At 54.2% G+C, this 18,671-nt stretch overlaps 1 protein-coding gene across 8 annotated transcripts in view; it reads left to right on the top strand.

The window, feature by feature from the left end:
• KLHL29 (kelch like family member 29) overlaps positions 1-18,671 on the top strand; it is a 295,708-nt gene that overhangs the window by 219,746 nt on the left and 57,291 nt on the right. For all 8 annotated transcript variants that reach the window (XM_031684807.2, XM_072938147.1, XM_072938142.1 and 5 more), the window contains 2 exons: positions 13,545-13,686; positions 16,488-17,000. In XM_031684807.2, the coding sequence (XP_031540667.2) occupies positions 13,545-13,686; positions 16,488-17,000 (655 nt within the window). The remainder of the gene's footprint in view (positions 1-13,544; positions 13,687-16,487; positions 17,001-18,671) is intronic.

Below are 18,671 nucleotides of genomic sequence, written 5' to 3'. Positions count from 1 at the left end.
TACCCAGCTCTTGATTCCTTATTGCTGCTATAAACCGAAGAAGGGTGCCCTGGGACTCTGCCCCTGGCTACCTGGGTCTGCGAGCCCAGCACAGCTCTGAGACCTTGACCTGCAATTCAGACCAGCTACCACCAGAGCTTGCGGTGCCCTGGCTTTGGGCTCACGGTCAAACAGCGAGGCTTCCTTAGATGTGGTATGTGAATCAGAATCCAGCCTGCTTTCCTCTCCTTTGTCCTTTTGTGATAATCCATAGCCTGGGGTTGGTGCCCTGGCTCCAGCAACCCAGAGAAAGGGGGCGTAGAAGGAAAACTCTGCCTTGAGCACAGCATCCTTCTTGCATTCTTGGGCTCCCCTAAATGTAATAATAGCTGCCACTTGCTGAGCCCCTGCTTTGCCCCAGCTTCCGTGATAAGCCCTGGAAATGCGGGGTTTCTACTCCTCGCCAAAATCAGTCTTTGGAAGGAGGATTATCAAGCCGGTTTTCTAGATGAAGGAGCAAGGGCTCTGAGAGGTGAATTGACTTGTGCAAAGTCACAAGGCAAGTTAGAGGTGGTGCAGGCCTCAAACCCAGACCCTCCACCTGCAGGGCCAGGGCTCTGATCAGAATGATGATGGGACGTGCTATCAGGAGGCCCACGTGCTACCAGCTGGACAACTGTGTGTGGCCGCCCAGGCTGGCTGGGTTTCCCCCAGAAGTTCTCTGATCCTGCTTCTGCCCTTGTACCTTTCATTCCAAGCCCCTCCTTCCTGGGAAGCCACCTGGCATGTGCTCAGCCTCACTGCACGAAGCAGGGCGTGCATCTCACTCCACTTACTGAGATGTTTAGGAGCAAGCAAAGGAAACTTCTCGTGTCTGCATATTTAAGCGCTTTTATTAAGTGGAACAAGCTATTTCTGAACACTAGAGTGGCCAACAGCCTTAGAGGAAATTAAAATGAACCATGACAATGGAAAATTGCACAGGGGCACGGCGGATTCTCCGGAGATAAATACAACAAGGCTTTCAACAGCATTCGGGAAAGACTAGAGATCATGGAGATTATGTTGTGAGAGAAAAAAGCAAACCACCAGAAAATTAGAGCTCAGGCTGGTGGGAGGACCAAGCGTATGCTGGCCGGGCCTGTGGGTGGCCCTCCACTGAACACCTTCAGGGTCTGCTGGACAAAGTGGGGCAGAGAGACAACGGGCAGATAAAGCTCGATCCAAGTCGGCAAGCATTTTCTCAACATCTACTGCGTGCATGCTTATGTGTGTGCAAGGGACTGAGCAGTGTTCCCCCAAAATTCATAGGGTTGAATTCCTCTGCCCCACAATGTGGTGGTATTTAAAGAGGGGGCTTTTGGGAGACAGTTTGGTTTAGATGAAGTCATGAGGACGGGGGCCCCCAGGATGAGACTAGTGTCCTTATAAATAGAGGAAGAGACTAGAACTTTCTCTCTCTGCCGTGCGAGGCCACAGTGAGAAGGCGGCTGTCTGCAAGCCAGGAGGAGAGCCCTCGCCAGAACCCCATGTTGGGTACCCTGATCACCGCCTGCCAGCCCTCAGAATTGTGGGAATTTCTGTAGTTATGTCACCCAGTCTATGGTATTTTGCTATGGCAACACAAGCTTACTAATAAAGGGGGGGACTGAGATGGACACCCCAATCTGAGCCTCAGAGAACTCCTGGGTTTTGAGAGTTGTAAATGGCACACCTAAGGGTTCGACAGATACCAGCTGTTATGATTATGATTCCTCCTGTGCACTCCCCTCGGCCAGAGACCACTCATTGCTGTGTCTCCAGCACAGGATAGCTTCTCAGTAAGTGTGGGGTGAATGAATGAGTGACTGAATGATACGTCTGAAGGTGGCAGGCCCACGCCCAGAATGGGCGGAGCTGTGGTATCCAGGCAGCAATGCAAGGAGGTGAAGGGAAGGAAGCCCACACAGTCTGCTGAGGAAGGGGTGTCAGTTGAGGGGCTTTGTCTGGATCCCCCCTCCCTGACCCAGGATCCAGGCAAGCAGCCACGGGCAGAAAGACCCTCAGGCCATCTCCTAGCCGTCTCCATGGTGAGTCTGGCCCAACGGCCCCAGGCATGGTACAGTGCCTGCCCCATCCTCTTGCAGGGCAGGGCCAGAGCTTTACACTGCTCTGCTCACCCAGAACCCCACTCCTCCTCCCACATCACCCCAGAGGAGAAGGCTTTCCGTCCTTCTACCCCAAGAGGGCCTGCTTCCATCTCTCCCGCCCCTCTTCACCACCTGTTAAGGATTTTACCACTTTCCCTCTTGCACCTGGACCTCCAGTGAGTTTAGATAGAATCTGTCTGCACCAGAAAGCTTTCCAAAGCCTAAAAAGATGGGCTGGAGCTGAATGATGCCATTTCCTTAAAAAAAAAAAAAAAAAACCACTTGACCCACCTCAGTTCTGAACTAATGTAGCTCAGCGGGATTGTGGCCAAGGGCATGCCCCGCCCTCCGGACCCTGTCTGGCGCTGCGCTGCTCTCCTTACAGAGAGCCCAGGCGGGAGAAAGCACCAGGCAGTGGGGAAGGTCAACTGATCGGTGTCCCCCATAGGGCGCTTCCGGAATATTCTGCCGCAGAGCAGGTCATCCCACCAGGCTCCCAGCCCCGCACTGCATCGGACTGTAGGCTCCAGTCCTGAGATGCACACCCGGGCACTGACTTGCTTCAGTGAGTCTTGAAGTCCTGGCAGTAAAGCTGCTTCAGCTCCTTCCGCTGTGCCTCCCCATCTGAGGAGCCGCCTCACAGCGACGTTTGTGCTGCATTGTTTGTTTCTTTGTCCTGCCTGGCCTCGAGGTGACCCTGCCACAATCCTCCCTCTTGTTAGGCTTCTAACGAGGTCGCCGAAGATGTCTGTGTCAGGACCGTCTTACCCGGCGAGAGAGTCAGGCTCTCAATCGCCTTCTGCTCGGAGAGTCAGCCGTGAGAGTCACGCGGCACAGGGCTGAGAACTCAGGACTGGTCCCCCTCGCTGGCGAGCCTTTGTCTGTAACAAGAAACAAGGGAGGCTTCACCCAGGCCCACAGCTCAGAAGGTGGACCGTGAGTTTGGGTAGGAGTGTCGGGTGTTTGTTGAGGGAGGGACCCCAGGGGAGCCACAGGCAGTGGGCCAGTACTCATTCTTGGGGTTCTTTCTGGCTCGGCGGATCCTGTATGCAAGGAAATCGTATTTAATCCTAGAATGCCCTCTTCAGAGGGGCTGGGAGAGCCTTGGGGGCAGAGGGGCCGGGCCAGTCCCCAGACAAGCTGTCCCTGAGAGCCTGCTGCTTCCCCTGCCTCGGGTGGTCAAGAGCCCACTCCAGGAAGGCCTGGCTCCAAATTCCTGCTGGGCGCTCAGAGGGTCGGCCTCGGAGGGCCGGGCCAGATGAGCACATAGTTCAGTAACAGACCCGCGTTTGCCCGCACCCGCTCTGAGCTCAGCCGCCCTGTACAGTGGACTTTTCCTCACCAGATTCACTGAGGATTTCAAATCTGAAGATAACGAAAGCTCCTGGACGTGGGTGTGGTCTGAGGTGTGTCTGCGAGTCTGGAGCTGTCCCCGGGGAGGACGGGCAGGTCACAGGCTCTGAGGCTGCGAGGTCAAGGGGTGGTCCCAGAGTCACCGCCTGCAGGGCCAGCATTTGGGAAACGTCCATCAAAGATCAGAGCAGGGCTGCCCCTGCCTCGCCTACCTTCCCGCCCACTCTGGCGACAAGAATGAAGCTGGGTCGCCGCGCTCTGGAGGGAGCTGCGTTGTCACCAGTGTGGAGGTGAGCAGGAACAGGCCGGGCAGGTTACAAGGCACACGGCTGTCAGGGGAGCCGTGAGGGCCGATTGAAGGGGGTGATGAAAGGCCGTCCCAGCGCCGCGAGCAGGTGTCCCTCGCTCTCCTCCGCAGCCCCGTCTGTCCGTCTGGGCCACTGGCTCCCTCACATCACAGGCGTCTGCTGAGGGCCAGGCCTGCCCTGCACCTTTCAGCAGAATGAAAGGGAAACTGATATCAGAGGGGAGCTGAAGCACAGAAAAGGCCTCTTTCTTTTCAAAGACTTTCGTTTGTGATGGGCTTTTTTTTCTAGGTGATCTTATTTCAAAGCCCCTTTGAAAATTTTGTGGGTTTTTGTAATGGATGAAAAGTTACTTGGAAATGGGACTAAGAAGTTTTCAGTTGAAAGTTGTTAGAGAAACGTTGAAAGCTTTGAGTTGTAAGGTCCCGCCAGATTTATCATTTCCTTTGTCCACAAGGCCCATCCGTTGGGAGGGGGCCTGGAGGAAGGGGCTGGGGGCCTGGACAGGGCACACGATAGAGCACAGTGCACAAACCGGCCCCAGCCACGGTTGCTTTATGTTTGCAGGGGAGGCCATCTGAGCTGAACTTTCAGCAAAACTGTTTCCAAGGTATAGACTTTGATGCTGGAAAAGGGAAAAGCAAATATACTTCCAGAATACTATAGGAAGCTGGGTTCTGTCAAAGACAATGGCTACCGCACAGAGGTTTCAAATCAGAAAAATCATTATGAAAGAAGATAGGGCCCAAACAGACCTGAGAGAAGGGGCCAGAGCAACACTGGCGTGAGCCCTGGAACACATCCACGCTGGAGAACCGGCAAGAGAAGACGCCAGTGAACAGCGCGGCAACCAGGCAAGGCACGAGGAAGCCGGTGTTAGGGATCAGAGAAAAGGGAGGGGAAATGCTGCTGGCTTTGGTGTTGGGAGCTGACTGTCCATTTAAAGGGGATGGTTTCACTAAAGTGCAGGGGTGGGAAGAGTTAAGGAGTGAAAGCTGAGGGTAACAGGGGTGGGTACCAGGTGTCCTGAATTCTATGTGGATGACCACAGAATAGGGGGGAACAGGAAGGCAGATGGATGCTGGAATGGCAAGTGAAGTGGTCAAACAAGGATTTTTTGGTCCCCAGGTTGGAAAGCCAAGGGGAAGGGGCTGGTGGAGAGGGAGAGGGAGTAGGGTGCTGAAGGGAGAGGGGACGTGAGGGGTGGAAGTGCATCACCAGCTTTGGAAAGGGTGCCAGTCTGGGCCACCCTGGTCTGAGACTGAAGAATTGGCCCCATTGGAGAGGGCCAAGACCTCACTGGCAGGGGTTGGCGGAACACATCCGTGGTGGCTTATGGTCTCGGGGGTCTGAGTGGGTGGGACAGATGATGGAAGCACACTGGAGTTGGCTCCCCGGCCCCGGCGTGCAGTCAGAATCAGGGCAGAAGGCCCACTTGGGCTGGACGCTGCGGGGGAAGGAGAGGCCATAACTGGTACTCCTGTGGTCACCGGGGTAGGGATCCAGGGGTAACCCCAACAGGGTAAAGTGGACACGGCCTTGATATGGGGCTGTCCACCACAGCAGGGGTGGCCTGGGAACATTCCAGCCATCACAGAGCACTTCTGAGGGTCTTAGAATGGAACAGACCTGGGTTAGAGCCCCAAGTCTGTCGTGCTGTAGCCATCATCGAACTTCTCTGGGCCTTACTCTCATTTGTAAAATGAAGGTGAGAGCAGATTTCCTCAGTAAAGGAAATCACATCATGCCCATGTCTGGCCTGTAGGAGGCGCTCAATACATGTGAACCATTAGAATGGCAGCAGGCCGGGCAGCCCCCTCTCACCTGTGCCTGGCATCCGTTTATGGCTGGGGTTTGTTGGGTCCTTATGATGATCTAGTAAGAGAGAGAAAGCACCAGAGGTGGTTGATGGTTTCAAAGTAAAATGTTCGCAGATGACCCTCAGGCTGGGCACGAAGCCTGGAGTTGCACGGCCAGGTTAGGGGCTGACCACTGGTCTCTTCAGTTCTATCTCCCACCCCAGCACTTGGCTGCCCTCGACAAGCTGTCCCCCAGGGTCGAGCCCATCTTACTCCATCCCTTACCCACCCCCATCACATCCTCTGCCCCCACCCAGGCTCCTGGCAGGACGCTTGCCCTCCAGAGCCATCATCATATTCCGTAATATGATTGGAATCTGAATATATATTTAAAATGACAAGTTTGAAATTAAAATTTAAATAAAGAATTACTTTTCTGTAAGTTGTTCCGAAAGCAGTAATTTAGCAGCAAATTGATAGAGAAAGGTAAGCACTGGTCCTTTAAACCATCGTGCAGTTTCCGGCATGCAAGCCAGAAGTGTCTCAATTTAACACATCATTGGTTAGTATTATTAGAAATTTCACCGGGCTCCAGAGCGCATTGTGGCGCTGCTCAGAAGGGGTGGCAAGGGCGCGGCCTGGGTTCAGCAGGGGGCAGCCTGGTTAATGAGGGCAGGAGGGGCTCTGGAGAGCCTCCCCTGGCCCGCAGTGGGGATTTAACTGCGATTATTTTCTTGTCTGTAGTTCAGTAGCAATCATGAAATGAGAACTGCGAGGCCCATAAATGCCATTTGGTCTTCCCAGAGGCCACAGATTTATAGGTCTGGTGTCTGTCAACTCGTTTTTCAGGCCCCTTGAAACCTAGACTGGGAACAGAAGTCCCTGAAGACAGCATCACCCATCTGGCTCCCATGAGCCACATGAACAAGACCCCAAAAATCCGTCCCAATCGGGACCTGCCCAGCAGCATCAGCCCCTAGGTTCCCCACATTGGGGCACAGAGGCCTGCAAACTTGAAAGTCATTTCCCCACACAGTGAGGCCCATGAACTGCGTCAGTTGGTAGGCTTGTTAAAGAGCCACATTTGGGTCTCCTACTCCAGATCTACTGAATCAAAAGCTCTGAAAATGGGATCCAGAAGCCCATGTTTTGGGGTTTTTTTTTTAACATTTTTTATTGATTTATAATCATTTTACAATGTTGTGTCAAATTCCAGTGTTCAGCACAATTTTTCAGTCATACATGGACATATACACATTCATTGTCACATTTTTTTCTCTGTGAGCTACCATAAAATTTTGTGTATATTTCCCTGTGCTATACAGTGTAATCTTGTTTATCTATTCTACAATTTTGAAATCCCAGTCTATCCCTTCCCACCCTCCACCCCTCTGGCAACCACAAGTCTGTATTCTATGTCTATGAGTCTATTTCTGTCCTGTATTTATGCTTTGTTTTTGTTTGTTTGTTTTTGTTTTTGTTTTTTAGATTCCACATATGAGTGATCTCATACGGTATTTTTCTTTCTCTTTCTGGCTTACTTCACTTAGAATGACATTCTCCAGGAGCATCCATGTTGCTGCAAATGGCGTTATGTTGTCAGTTTTTATGGCTGAGTAGTATTCCATTGTATAAATATACCACATCTTCGTTATCCAGTCACCTGTTGATGGACATTTAGGCTGCTTCCATGTTTTCAGAAGCCCGCCTTCTTAACAGCACCCCTAGCATCTTCTAACATGCACTCACATGAATCAGAGGACCCCTGCCATGGGGGTGGTTGATGCTCTACCTGTGTGATCTTGGAATCCTTGCTCTCGTGGATAAACTGCAAGCCCTAGAAAGCCAGCTGTCTAGGTATAAACCCCTGAGCTGATGTAAAAAACCCAGGCACCAAAATATCCTCCTCCGCAGCCTAGATTTCCACCATTAGAACACTGTTCCTTTAAGTAAGAATTGCTTTCTAGCTTTCACCTTTGTAGTGTGAGGGACCCTGAGAGGGCCCCACAGTCGGTCCCTGATACACCAGTGTGAATTAGTTTACCAAAAGCTGGCCTCTGTCAGTCCCCATAGGTGGACTTGGGCACTATGATGCCCCTAAGCGCCTTGTAGGGGGAGGGATGCTGAAAAGGAGGTGAGATGTCCACTCATTGCAGGGAGCAGACTGTCCAGCTATGTTCAGTCCTGGAACGGGCAGCTGCTAGGAGGTGATTCCCAGGGCAGCTCAGGGCCTCATGGTCGTGGTCGGAGAAGCCTGAGCACCCACGTCTGCTAGGAGCCCCATGGGAACCTGCTCTCGCTGTTCTCAGAGGAGACCTGAGATCCCTCCAGAGTGAGGGGAAAAAGGAAATAAGAGCATTCACTGCCAATGCTGGGCCCAGGACACCAGAGCCACCACCATCCTTGTGCTCCCAAATCAGTGTGGCTCGGCCACTCACCTCTGCAGAATGTGGACTTGGAGCTGTGCTGGTTTCCTCGCATCGCCCGGCTCCCAGACTGAAATCTCACTCCAGTGTGTCTAAGCAGCCGGCACAGGCCTGTGCTCTAGCTGCAAGGGAAGCTGGCAGGGCACGTACTGGCTTCCCCCTCAAGATAGGGGCGAGACAGCGGTGTTCAAAAGGGGCCAGGCAGTGAGGAAAAAATTTGTCAAAGGTCCACTGCAGGGCTCAGGCTACATCAGCAGTCCCTCGTCAGAAGGGGCCCTTGGAATACTAAGCCAGGGGCTGTGGGGGTGTCTCACCAAAGCAGGTCTTTCCCAAGTTGGGTGGGAATTCCTGGGAATCATGAGATAAAAACCAGGCTGCAGATGAAGCTTGGAGTGCAGTCAGCCCTGGGTGGCCCCCTGCTGTCCTCCCTGTGGCTTGTGTCCATCAAGGCCATTTCTCACCCCCCTCAACCCCCTTCCCCCCAGCTGGGTGTGCCTTGGTGTCCTGTGGTGATTCTGGCCCAGAGGAAGTACTGTCTGATCAGTTAAAGCAAGATGAAGGCTGGGGGACTCCAGGCTCCCCTGTGGGGAGGGGGCTCACTGCTGTATTCAAGGACACTCAGCAGATGGCAGTCCCTACCAACCACACCAGTGACAAGAGTGTTCAGACTTGCAGGCTCCAGTCTGTGGAGGCAGGTTCCTTGGCAAGAGAGGGACATGAGTGCTGGCACTGTCCTTCCCCCTAGAGGAGGCCCACGTGAACCCCAGAAGTGGACTCTGGAGTCTGGCTCTGCCAAATGTATCGAGGCTGGAATCACACCAGCTGCTGTGGGGTCCTTTGATGGCAACTTTGGCCAGAATCACCTGCCTTATTGAATCCTACCTAGCCTTTGTGGTCCAACATCAGCTCTTCCTGACTTCTGGGTTCCATTGATTCACCCCCTTCTGACGTTCTTGGGTAAATAGCGGAAGAAACTGAGTTCTGGTTTCCAGGCGATCCCCCAGCCCCACGGAGGTAGGAGTCAACCTCAGCACGCCACGTCTTCCACCATGCCCAGGAGGGGTGAGAGGGGGTCCGTGGACTGGGCCACTAGGCCTCCAAGCAGCCTCCGACAGCATCCAGGGCAATGGTGTTAGGGGTCCCAGCACATGAGGCCCTCACTGTCTGGAAAGGTCATCTCCCCAGTGAGGGGAACTCATTGCATCAGGTTTCCCAAGCACACTAAGCCACTTCACATCTCTGTTCGGTTACTCTTCTGAAGTGCACTGTGCACTCATGAACCAACAGTGATGAACACTCCCACTGTTGGTCAACACGGTAGTGCAGAGACTGTGCCTTCATTCATTCGTTCCCCAGGCACCTACACCCAGCTGGCCCCAGCTGGGCCAGGCACCATGCAGGCCCCTGCCATCCTGGAGCTCACCCGCCCGTATCAGCCCTGGCAGGTCAGTACCAGCCCTGGAAGGTTGCGTTCTGAGGCTGTGATTATCACATGCTTAGGGCATGGAGTGAGAACAGTCAAGGCATGGGAGGGTCCCAGGGTATCCCTTCCAGTCATCTTTCAAACCTCCCTGACCACCTGGCATGCTGCTGGTCGATACGGCACCTGTACACAAGGGAGAAAAAAAGGGCTTCCTCTGGGTGGACAAATTAGCCAGAGCTCCCTCCTGGCTGTCAAAGCTTCGTGGGTGCACAGCCTGGTGAGCAAATGGTGCTCTGTGGAAAGAAAAGCACCTCTGCCTCCCCAGGCGTGTCAGCCCCCTTGTCCCTGCTGCCAGGCATCCTCACACCGCCTGCAGCCCCACGTGCTGTCCCCTAAATGGGGCAGGGCCCCGGTGCCGCTCTGTGGGCGACGAGTAACTGATTCTCCCCAAGCTGACAGAGCACAACCCAGGGGCCCCGGGAGGCTTGTCGCAGGTGGAGGTTCCTAGCCCCTCTGACCTACAGGCGCTTCAGCCCATGGCGCCCTTCACAGAGCATCATCCGTAAAGGATCGGGGTCCTTAGTGTTCTTCAGTCACTGAAAGAAGCGGGATGCTGTCAGCCACCGTAAAAATGTGACCTTTGAAAATTTACAAGAGCTCAGGGTTTAAAAGCTGCTGCGTTAATGATGCATCCCATTAGCATCTCATTAAAGGGAAGCAGAGAGAAGACTGCTCGGGCCAGATGATGGGCAGGTAGGGCCACTTGGAGGAACCGGGCAGGAGGAGGGCTCTCCTCTGCTGCCGCTCTGTGCCGAGTGCCACCGTGTCACGGGAGCTGAGCAAAGCCAGGAACTCAGGGGAGAGGCCAGGTGTCTTCATGGCTTCACTGATGTCCTGGCAACGGCAGTGGGAGGGGTTGAGAGGAGGCTTCTTCAGCCCTCCCCTCCTCGCCCAGCTGGAGCTCTTCTCCTAGTTGTTGCCTGTGCATTCTCAGGGGTTGGCAGCCCCCTAGCGAGAAGTGAAACTGGGGGAGTCCTGGCATTTGGGCTGGGGGTGAAGTTGTTGACCTTGGGACTCTGAACCAAGGGGGAAGGCTTAGTAGGAGCAGAGTTCAGAGCCAGAGCTGCAGACCCACACTTGGTCACCTCGCATTTTCTTTGGGCCTGGGGCCCTTTGCAGGAGGACGGGGCTCCGGTCGGGCCGAGCTGCCTCACATCACCTGCTGCAACATTCCTCACCACCTGGCCAGCCGGGCGCCAGGGCAGGGCGCCCAGCCCGCGTCCGTGTTTTCTCTGGAGGGAGTGAAGGAAGGAATGTTCATTTCTTTATTTCAATAAAATAAATACAAATCCTGAATTGCAAGTTGCTCAAAGCTTCAGAGGTTGCTAGTGCCAAATAGAACAAGTGAGTCCTTATTTATCTTTCCTAAAGCAAAAAAGATAGGCTGTTTTCCTTCTCATGGCAGCACCACTGTCTTGTACATAAGAGCTCGCTTTAACGGTCATGAAAGACACAGGCAGGCAGCATGCCTGTTGTAGCCACAACTCGGCCCCCAGCACCCAGCTTCCTTCTGGGGCTCGGGTCACAGTCTGCCTGGCCTGGAGCAGCCCCTCGAGAGCAGGGCTGAGTGTCAGTGACCGCGCGTCCCCTGTGCCGTGGGCAGGGCCAGGCACAGAGCAGGGGCCCGGTGCTTATTTAGTGAAGAATCAACCGACGAACCAGCAAAGGTGCAAGAAAGCAAGCCAGCAGGAGCGTTTTGCAATCAGAAGCCTGAGGAAAAGTGGGCAGTTTTTTAAGTTCAGAAACTCCCCTAATTTTAGGGCAAAAACTGGACCTCCTAAAGTGTTAAGAGGCTGGCTACCCACTCTCAAGGAGGAGACCCCAACCGCCCCTTCTCGTGACAGTGGCTGCTGTAAGGGCCAGGCCCAGGGCCTCCAAGTTCACAGAGCCTTTCCCTACCCTGTCAAGTTGCCAGACGAGGCGGGGTGGGGGGGGGGTCATGAAAGCTGATTCAGCAGTGGGGGAGGGCAGCTGCAGGAGGACCCGGAAAACCTAACCTGCCTCTGGCCTAGGAGGCCGCCAGGAATTCCAGGCAGCAGAGAGGGGCCGCAGCGCCCCCTACTGGCAGGAGGTAGTTCTGTATTGCCAGGGGTGCTGGTGAGGAGGCTGGGGTCTCCACATTCAAATTTCACCCCAGAACAGGGCCCTAAATGGGACATCACACAGGCTCCTTCCCCCAAGATGCCTCTTATGATGGAGGAAGCAACGTCTGCACCTCTGAGCCCACCAGCACCCCAAGAACCTGGGAATACAGAAAGGGCTGCAGATGGGGCACACTGGAAAGCTGTCTATTTAGAGAACGCTGTAAAAGCCACGCTATTGTTCCCTAAGTTCTGTAAGACTACTAGAAGTGTGGCAAAATCCCCAGCCCCCTTGCCCACCTGAAGCGCCCATCTGTCCCACAGACAGAAACGGAGCAGAGGCCTCTGATAAGGAAGCTTGTCCACTGAATTGTTCTGTCCTCAGGAGATTCAGTCTCTTCTTTTGTTTCCTGTGCTGTTCACAGAAGCGAAGCATCTGAAATGCAGGCCAAAGATAAAGTGCAGCCTAATGCAATTAGCTCAGTACAGCCTACGGGTCCTAATAGGATGCGGCTCCCGCTCCTCCCAGCAGGCCCTGATACAGGCACTGTTTGTCATCTGCATTATGTATCAAAGCCCTAGTAAGGCCTTCCTCCCTCCCTCCTGCGGGTACTCCCCAGTCCGCCTGGTGAGGAGAGTCCCGCTGCTTAAAGATGCCCAGTAGGGGGCGCTGCCCCCCCACCAGCTGGGTCACTTAGTTGGCTTCCAGCAGAAGTCCAGAGCACCGTCTCCTCATCTGAGAGCCGCCTGCAGCTGTCCCTTGAGGTTCCTTTGGCCTTCTGTGACTGTCCCCAGTGGGCATCTGTCTCTGCCCTGACCCCACCTCACCTTTTACCTCAAACCTGGTTGGGCTCTGGCTGCACTCCTGGGCCTTCTGGTCACTCTTCTTGGAACCACCTCTGTTGAGACTTGTGCCCCCACACATCCCAGTTATCCCAGTCCTGGGCTCTCCAACTTTTTTTTTCTTTATTATAAATATTATAATATTATAAATAATGGCAATGGCCACAGGAGAAAATTTGGCAAATACAGAGAAGTGTAGACAAGAGAATGAAAGTTTCCTTGAATCCTCTCACCCAAGAATAAATGGTCCTGCTAACATTTGGGGGTTTTTTCCCTCCTGCACATAGCATTTTACATGGTGAGATTATATTTGTGTCCTTTTATGTCCTGCCTTTCTCACTTAACACTATGGTGTAAGCATTCTGCCATCTCATTAAGAACTCTTAGTAACCATGATTTTTAATGACTATATAATATTTCACCATAAGGTGGTAGTTCAGGGAGACCAATGCCATCCTAATGTTTGTTTTTGCCCTGAGGTTTATTTTCTCATTAATCTAAGTATCTAAATTAGTGAGTGAGATCTGGGAGCAGGGAGCCTGCCTGCTTCTGCAAGGAGGAGCTGAGGGTCCCAGTTATGATGCTCCCTGCCTTCCGCTCTGGTGGCAGGACTGAGCTATCCTCCTAGGAGCCCCAGTCCCCACCCTCCCATGTGTCCTCTGTGGAGTGGGACGTTTGGGGCCTCAGAAGCCAGTGTGGGGGCAGGATGGGCCTGATGGTAACGCTTTGGAGAGCTGTCCTCTCACATGTCAAAGGGCTGGGCACCTGGGGCACTGGGCCTGGGCTGAGTACTACACAGCCAGTGCTCAACACATGCCCATGGATGTTGTTGTGGCTTATTAATAACTCAAGGACTGAGGGAACGTCACATCTCACAGCACAGAGCGCTCGCTCCTTTCTGATGGAGGAGTAGGTGGTGGGGGAGGCACCGGGTGGGTTAGATATTCCTGGAGGCAGGAGCTTAGCAGTGGCAACTGCTACTACAGGGCACCAGAATGCCCTGCAATTCCCGCGTGGAACAGGGTGCGGGGCCAGGTCTCTGCTTCGGGCTCCGTGGCTCAAGCAAAAGGAGTACTGCTGGAGGGTGGGCCCCGGGGCAGGACCTTTGCCAGGCAGTGCTCACCCTCCTTCTCTGCTTCTCCCCAGGCCCCCGGCATCTCCAAAGCAGACAATCAGTCCCAGGGACTCACGACCAGCATCCGGTGGGGGCAGACGCCCATCAATCAGTCCACGCCTTGGGACACTGATGAGCCACCTTCCAAACAGATGAGGGAGAGCGACAATCCAGGTGTGTACTTCTGGGCGGACAAAGACACTTGCGCCTGGGGCTGCGAGGGGTGTTAGAGGCCTCCTGAGTATCCCCAGCTCCTCCTGTGGTCCTGACCCACAGCCTGCAGCAGCCAGGACCTCAAGCTGCACTGGGGACAGGGCGGGGCTGGGGGCGGGAACTGCGTGAAATTCCCTGGGCAGTAGCTGTGTCTCTACCCATTACTCAAGAAAGTATTGGGAAGGGCAAGGGAGAGAGAGTGACATTGTAGGAGTGACTGAATCTGCTTCAAGTTATTTGAATAGTTAGTCATACCTAAACCTCATTACTCTGATTCACAAAATTCCAAAGTCACACCTTCCAGTGAGGTTTTACCTTGCCAATGGTTATGTGAGAACCGAGAGGCTCCTCTCCCTCCCTGCGATCTGGGAGTTCACCACCTTCTACAGCACCTCAGGCCTTCTTTGGACAGTTCCGACTATAACAAAAGCCTTCCTTGTTGTCTCCATTGGTCCCAGACCTCCCCCCGGCATACACAGAACATGCGGCCTTGGCCGCCCGCACCATGCCCTCTGAAGACCCTGGCTCATCCCCTCTCTAAGTCTTCTGCAGAATGAACACCCCACATCCTTCACCACGCTCTAGAGCCCATGGCTTCCAGTCCCTTTACCTTCCTGGGGGTTTTTTCCTCTCTCTGCGTCCCTCAGTGCCAACCCCCAAGAAAGCTCACAATTGGTCTGCAGCACCTCCTCCATTCAGCCCCTCTACCTTCATCATTGTAGCCTTACATCACTTCTGCTCTGCTGGCAGCCACGTCACATCCTGTCTCAACAGTAAGACCCCAAGACTGTCATGGTGGCTACTCTGACCCCTGTCCATCTCCTTACAATCTGGCTTAAGCCGCTGGGTGTGGGAACCCAATGGCAAGACCCTGTCAATATCTCCTTGTATGACTCTTAGCATCTCTTAGATGCCTGCTTTTATTGCTGACCTATGCCTAACCCTCCCAATATTATGTCCCCTGCAGACTTGGCCATAAGTCTTCCATACCGTCATCAACATCATTAGAGACCTCCCTTTATGTTCCCAGCATCCTCTAGGCCATTCGCCGACTCGTGAATCAATCACCCCTGCGGCAGTACCTCTCTCTATGTTCACCATACGGAGCTCGCCAGCTGTGCTCTCAAGCTCTGATGCGTTTTTCCAGGCTCCCGGGCTAATCCTGGAGAGGACTGAGCTTCAGGGGACATGCCTTGTCCTTAAGACACCAGGCTAGCTCACAGTGATGCCACCTCCTGTTCTTCAGGCTGAGAGACGATCCCCCTGAGCTGGCTGGCACTGTTCCACTCACATTTGTCTGCTCCTAGTTTTCTCCAGCTTCTCTCATTACCAAAATCAGAACTATTTGTTATACATATTTATTATGTGCCTTGTTCTGTGTGTCACCTCGTTGCTCACAACAAGTTGGTATTACTGACCCGTTGCAGATGAGGAACCTGCCTCGGGGAAGGCTTGTGCTGAGGTCAGTCAGTTAGCAAGGGCAGAACCAGGACTAAAGTGCTGTCTGTCCGGTGCCAAGCCTGGCTTTCCACCACTGTGCCAAGTGGCTCCCCCTCTGGACGACTCCTTGGAGACAGCACCCACTGGTGGTTGGCACCATCTTGGCTCCTGCCCTGCCTCGAAATTATCTTTCTGTGAGAGAGCTCCAAGCCCTACCTTCCAGCCTCGGGCTGGTGGTCCTGAGTGGCTCCCCCAGTCCCCACTCTCCTTCAGTCTCCACCCTCAATCTACAATGCCACTCCAGAGGCACCATGACAACCAAGGTGGCATTCAGGTGACAGAGACTAGACCTGGACTTATTCAATCAGAGGTGGCCCTCCGTGTCACAGTATCTTCCGGCTTCACTCACTGGCCTGCTTGGGTCACATCAGTGTCAGCTGAGTTCAGGAGGGCCTGGGCCCTATTCTGCCTGACTTAGGCACAGCTGGCTTTGCATCTTGAATTGGATCCCAGGAGGTGTGTCTGACCCACTTGTTCAGCCAAAATTTCCTTCAGGCCCAAAATTGACTTCCCTTGTTTCCACCAGGGCTGGCCACACAGAGGTTGGTTAAGACAAAGCCTGGCCCCCAAGCAAGGCTCAGGAAAGCAGCCCCTGCTAGCTTTCTCCCACTGCCCCTACCCACGGCTTTTCTGTCCTGCACCGCAGGACCTTTGCACAGCTCCAGGCTCTGACACTCTCACCTTGCCCAGCCAGACACCTGCTATCTTCACAATCCAGCCTTCTCCCCGCCTTTCTCAGACAGTAATTCTCCAGAAAGGAAGGGAAAACGCCAACATTTATAGAACATTTAACACACGTCAGACACTCTGCTAATTTGGGGAGTGTTTTTCAAATACATTTTCCTCATTCCATTCTTCCCAGGAGGCTTATGAGGTAGGTGCTGCTAGTTCTATTTAACAGATGGGAAGAATGAGGCCCAGGGGAGACAGGCGACTTGCCCAAGGCCCTTAGTAAGTGGAAGAGTCGTTTTGAATCCAGATCTCTTTGAAGATCTCCACCTTTTTCTCGCAACTTTTGTTTCATCTCAACCTCTCCCAGGCAGATTGTGTTTCCTCCTCTGAGCCCTCATGGCCATGTTTATATACTCCCAAAGGACTTATTTTGTGCCACTGTAATCACAGATCCTTAATCTGTGAGCCCCTGGACACAGGTATCTTGTCCACCTCTGTGACCCTGGCACCCAACCCGGGGTCAGGGGCGGTCAGTGTTTGCTGAGTGAATGTGTAACGGGTAGATGACATCTCTTCCATCTCCCTTGCAGGCACAGGGCCATGGGTGACCACAGTGGCCGCCGGGAGCCAGCCTGCCCTGATCGCACACTCCTATGGAGTGGCCCAGCCTCCCACCTTCAGCCCAGCTGTGAACGTCCAGGCCCCGGTCATTGGGGTGACCCCCTCACTGCCTCCCCACGTGGGGCCCCAGCTCCCGCTGATGCCAGGCCACTACTCGCTCCCACAGCCGCCCTCACAGCCACTGAGCAGCGTGGTGGTCAACATGCCTGCCCAGGCCCTGTATGCCAGCCCACAGCCCCTGGCTGTTTCCACACTGCCCGGTGTGGGGCAGGTGGCCCGCCCAGGACCCACCGCTGTGGGCAACGGCCACATGGCAGGGCCCCTGCTGCCTCCACCACCGCCGGCCCAGCCGTCTGCCACTCTCCCCAGCGGTGCCCCTGCCACCAATGGGCCCCCCACATCAGACTCGGCCCACGGGCTGCAGATGCTACGGACCATTGGCGTGGGGAAGTATGAGTTCACCGACCCTGGGCACCCCAGAGGTAAGTCCGGCTGCCCACACGCTCCTGTGTGCCCATATCTGTGCCTCTCTGTGTGGTCACTAACACAACACGGACAGGGGTCTGGGCCCTGGCACCGTGCTCTACGGTGGCCCCTCACTGGTTTCATCCAGGCTGCAGGGGGGCCTCCCCTGCCCAAGACAGCCTGGCCTCAGACGGAGGAGGCAGAGGGGAAGGTGGAGGGCAGGACAAGGAAGGCGGGGGAGTGTGAGTGCGCAGGAGGAGGAGGGGAGGGGAGAGCCTGCAAAGTTCCGGGGCCTTCCGCCTTCAGCCCAAGCCCGGGCCATTCTCACCTCTGTCCCAAGGGCAGGCCAAGTGCAGGATGAGCAGGAGTCCTCTGCCCTTATTAGGGCTCCATAGAACAGTCCCTGTGGGGACTTCTCCGTTTTCCACTCATGAGGACAGAGAACTGTCTGAGTCCATGGCCAGAGAGGTACCCATCCCCCAGCCATTGGATGAGAGCAGCTCCCGGGCATGAAGCAAGGCCCAGGAGACACTCCCGGACCATCCTGAGCCAGTTCAGTGTTTTGTTTCAAGGACCCACAGGTGGTTCTGTGAGTCTTCAAGAAAGAGCTCTTCCAGCCTTGGCCTTCATTTAACTGCCCCACACCCTGCCAGCCCAGGCCAGTTTTCATTCTGGGGAACGCCAAGGCAGATCCTGGAGGACAGAGCCTGGGGTACACCAGGAAGGGGTTCTAGGCTGAGCCCCAGCCCGAGGGTTAGGGCAAAGGGCATTAGCAAACCAGCCTCACTCCCCATGACTGTCTGAGGGATTTGTCCGGCCAGAACGCAGAAGTGGCTGATGGGAGGACTTGGGCCCACAGACCTGAGGCTGGTGGGGCTTATCTGCCCCAGACTCACATATACCATCAAGCTCCAGTCAGCCAGCCTCTGCTCCCACCGAGTGGAGAGGGGAGGCAGCCAGGCCTGGACTCTTGCGGGCAAGAGGATACATAATGGGTGATTTGCCCTGCTGGGTATCCAGGCCTCCTTTGAAAGGGGAGGAGGTGGTCTAGGCAGTGTGGCCCGCAGGCATGACTTCTCAGCCTCCCTACTTATAACCCCTTGAGATGGCATCTCTTGGTGTGGCAGAAGTGGGCAGACCAAGGACTCCAACCAGCTTTTCGCATCCAGCCTGCTCTCATGAATTCCTATCTTTATCCCTTCGAGCAATTTTCAGGCCTTGTCAAGTGTCCCAACAACAAAGCCTTGTCTAGATCTCTGTTGGGTTTAATTCCGGATCTGATTGCGCCCTGACTGCCTTTGTTTTGGAAATCAGCACTAGTTTTAAATGACAAAATTATAGAAAATTACATCTAAATTTTGGTAAACTCTTGCTTTGTTTAAATCTTTAAAAAATTTTTTTGACTAAATTCATTTTTTTGTTGTTTGAATTGTTTTGGTTAGGCTCCCTCTCCCTTTAAAAAAGAAAAAAAAAACTTACTCCCAGTTTACATGCTGCCAACTCTGACATACTGGGTACTGGGTGTTCTGGCTGCTCCCAAGGCTGTGCCAAAGCCTGAGACACTGGGTGGGCTTCCCTCCCCCAACCCTGCGGGCCCTCCCCCAACCCTGCGGGCCGGCCCGGGGGGCCTCCTGGGGCTGGTGAAAGGTCTTGCCAACTTGCCAGTTTCAGTCATGCACCTAGGAAAA

Source organism: Vicugna pacos, chromosome 15 (assembly GCF_048564905.1).
Source record: "Vicugna pacos chromosome 15, VicPac4, whole genome shotgun sequence".
Classification (NCBI taxonomy): Eukaryota; Metazoa; Chordata; class Mammalia; order Artiodactyla; family Camelidae; genus Vicugna; species Vicugna pacos.
This window is presented reverse-complemented; position numbering and strand designations above follow the sequence as displayed.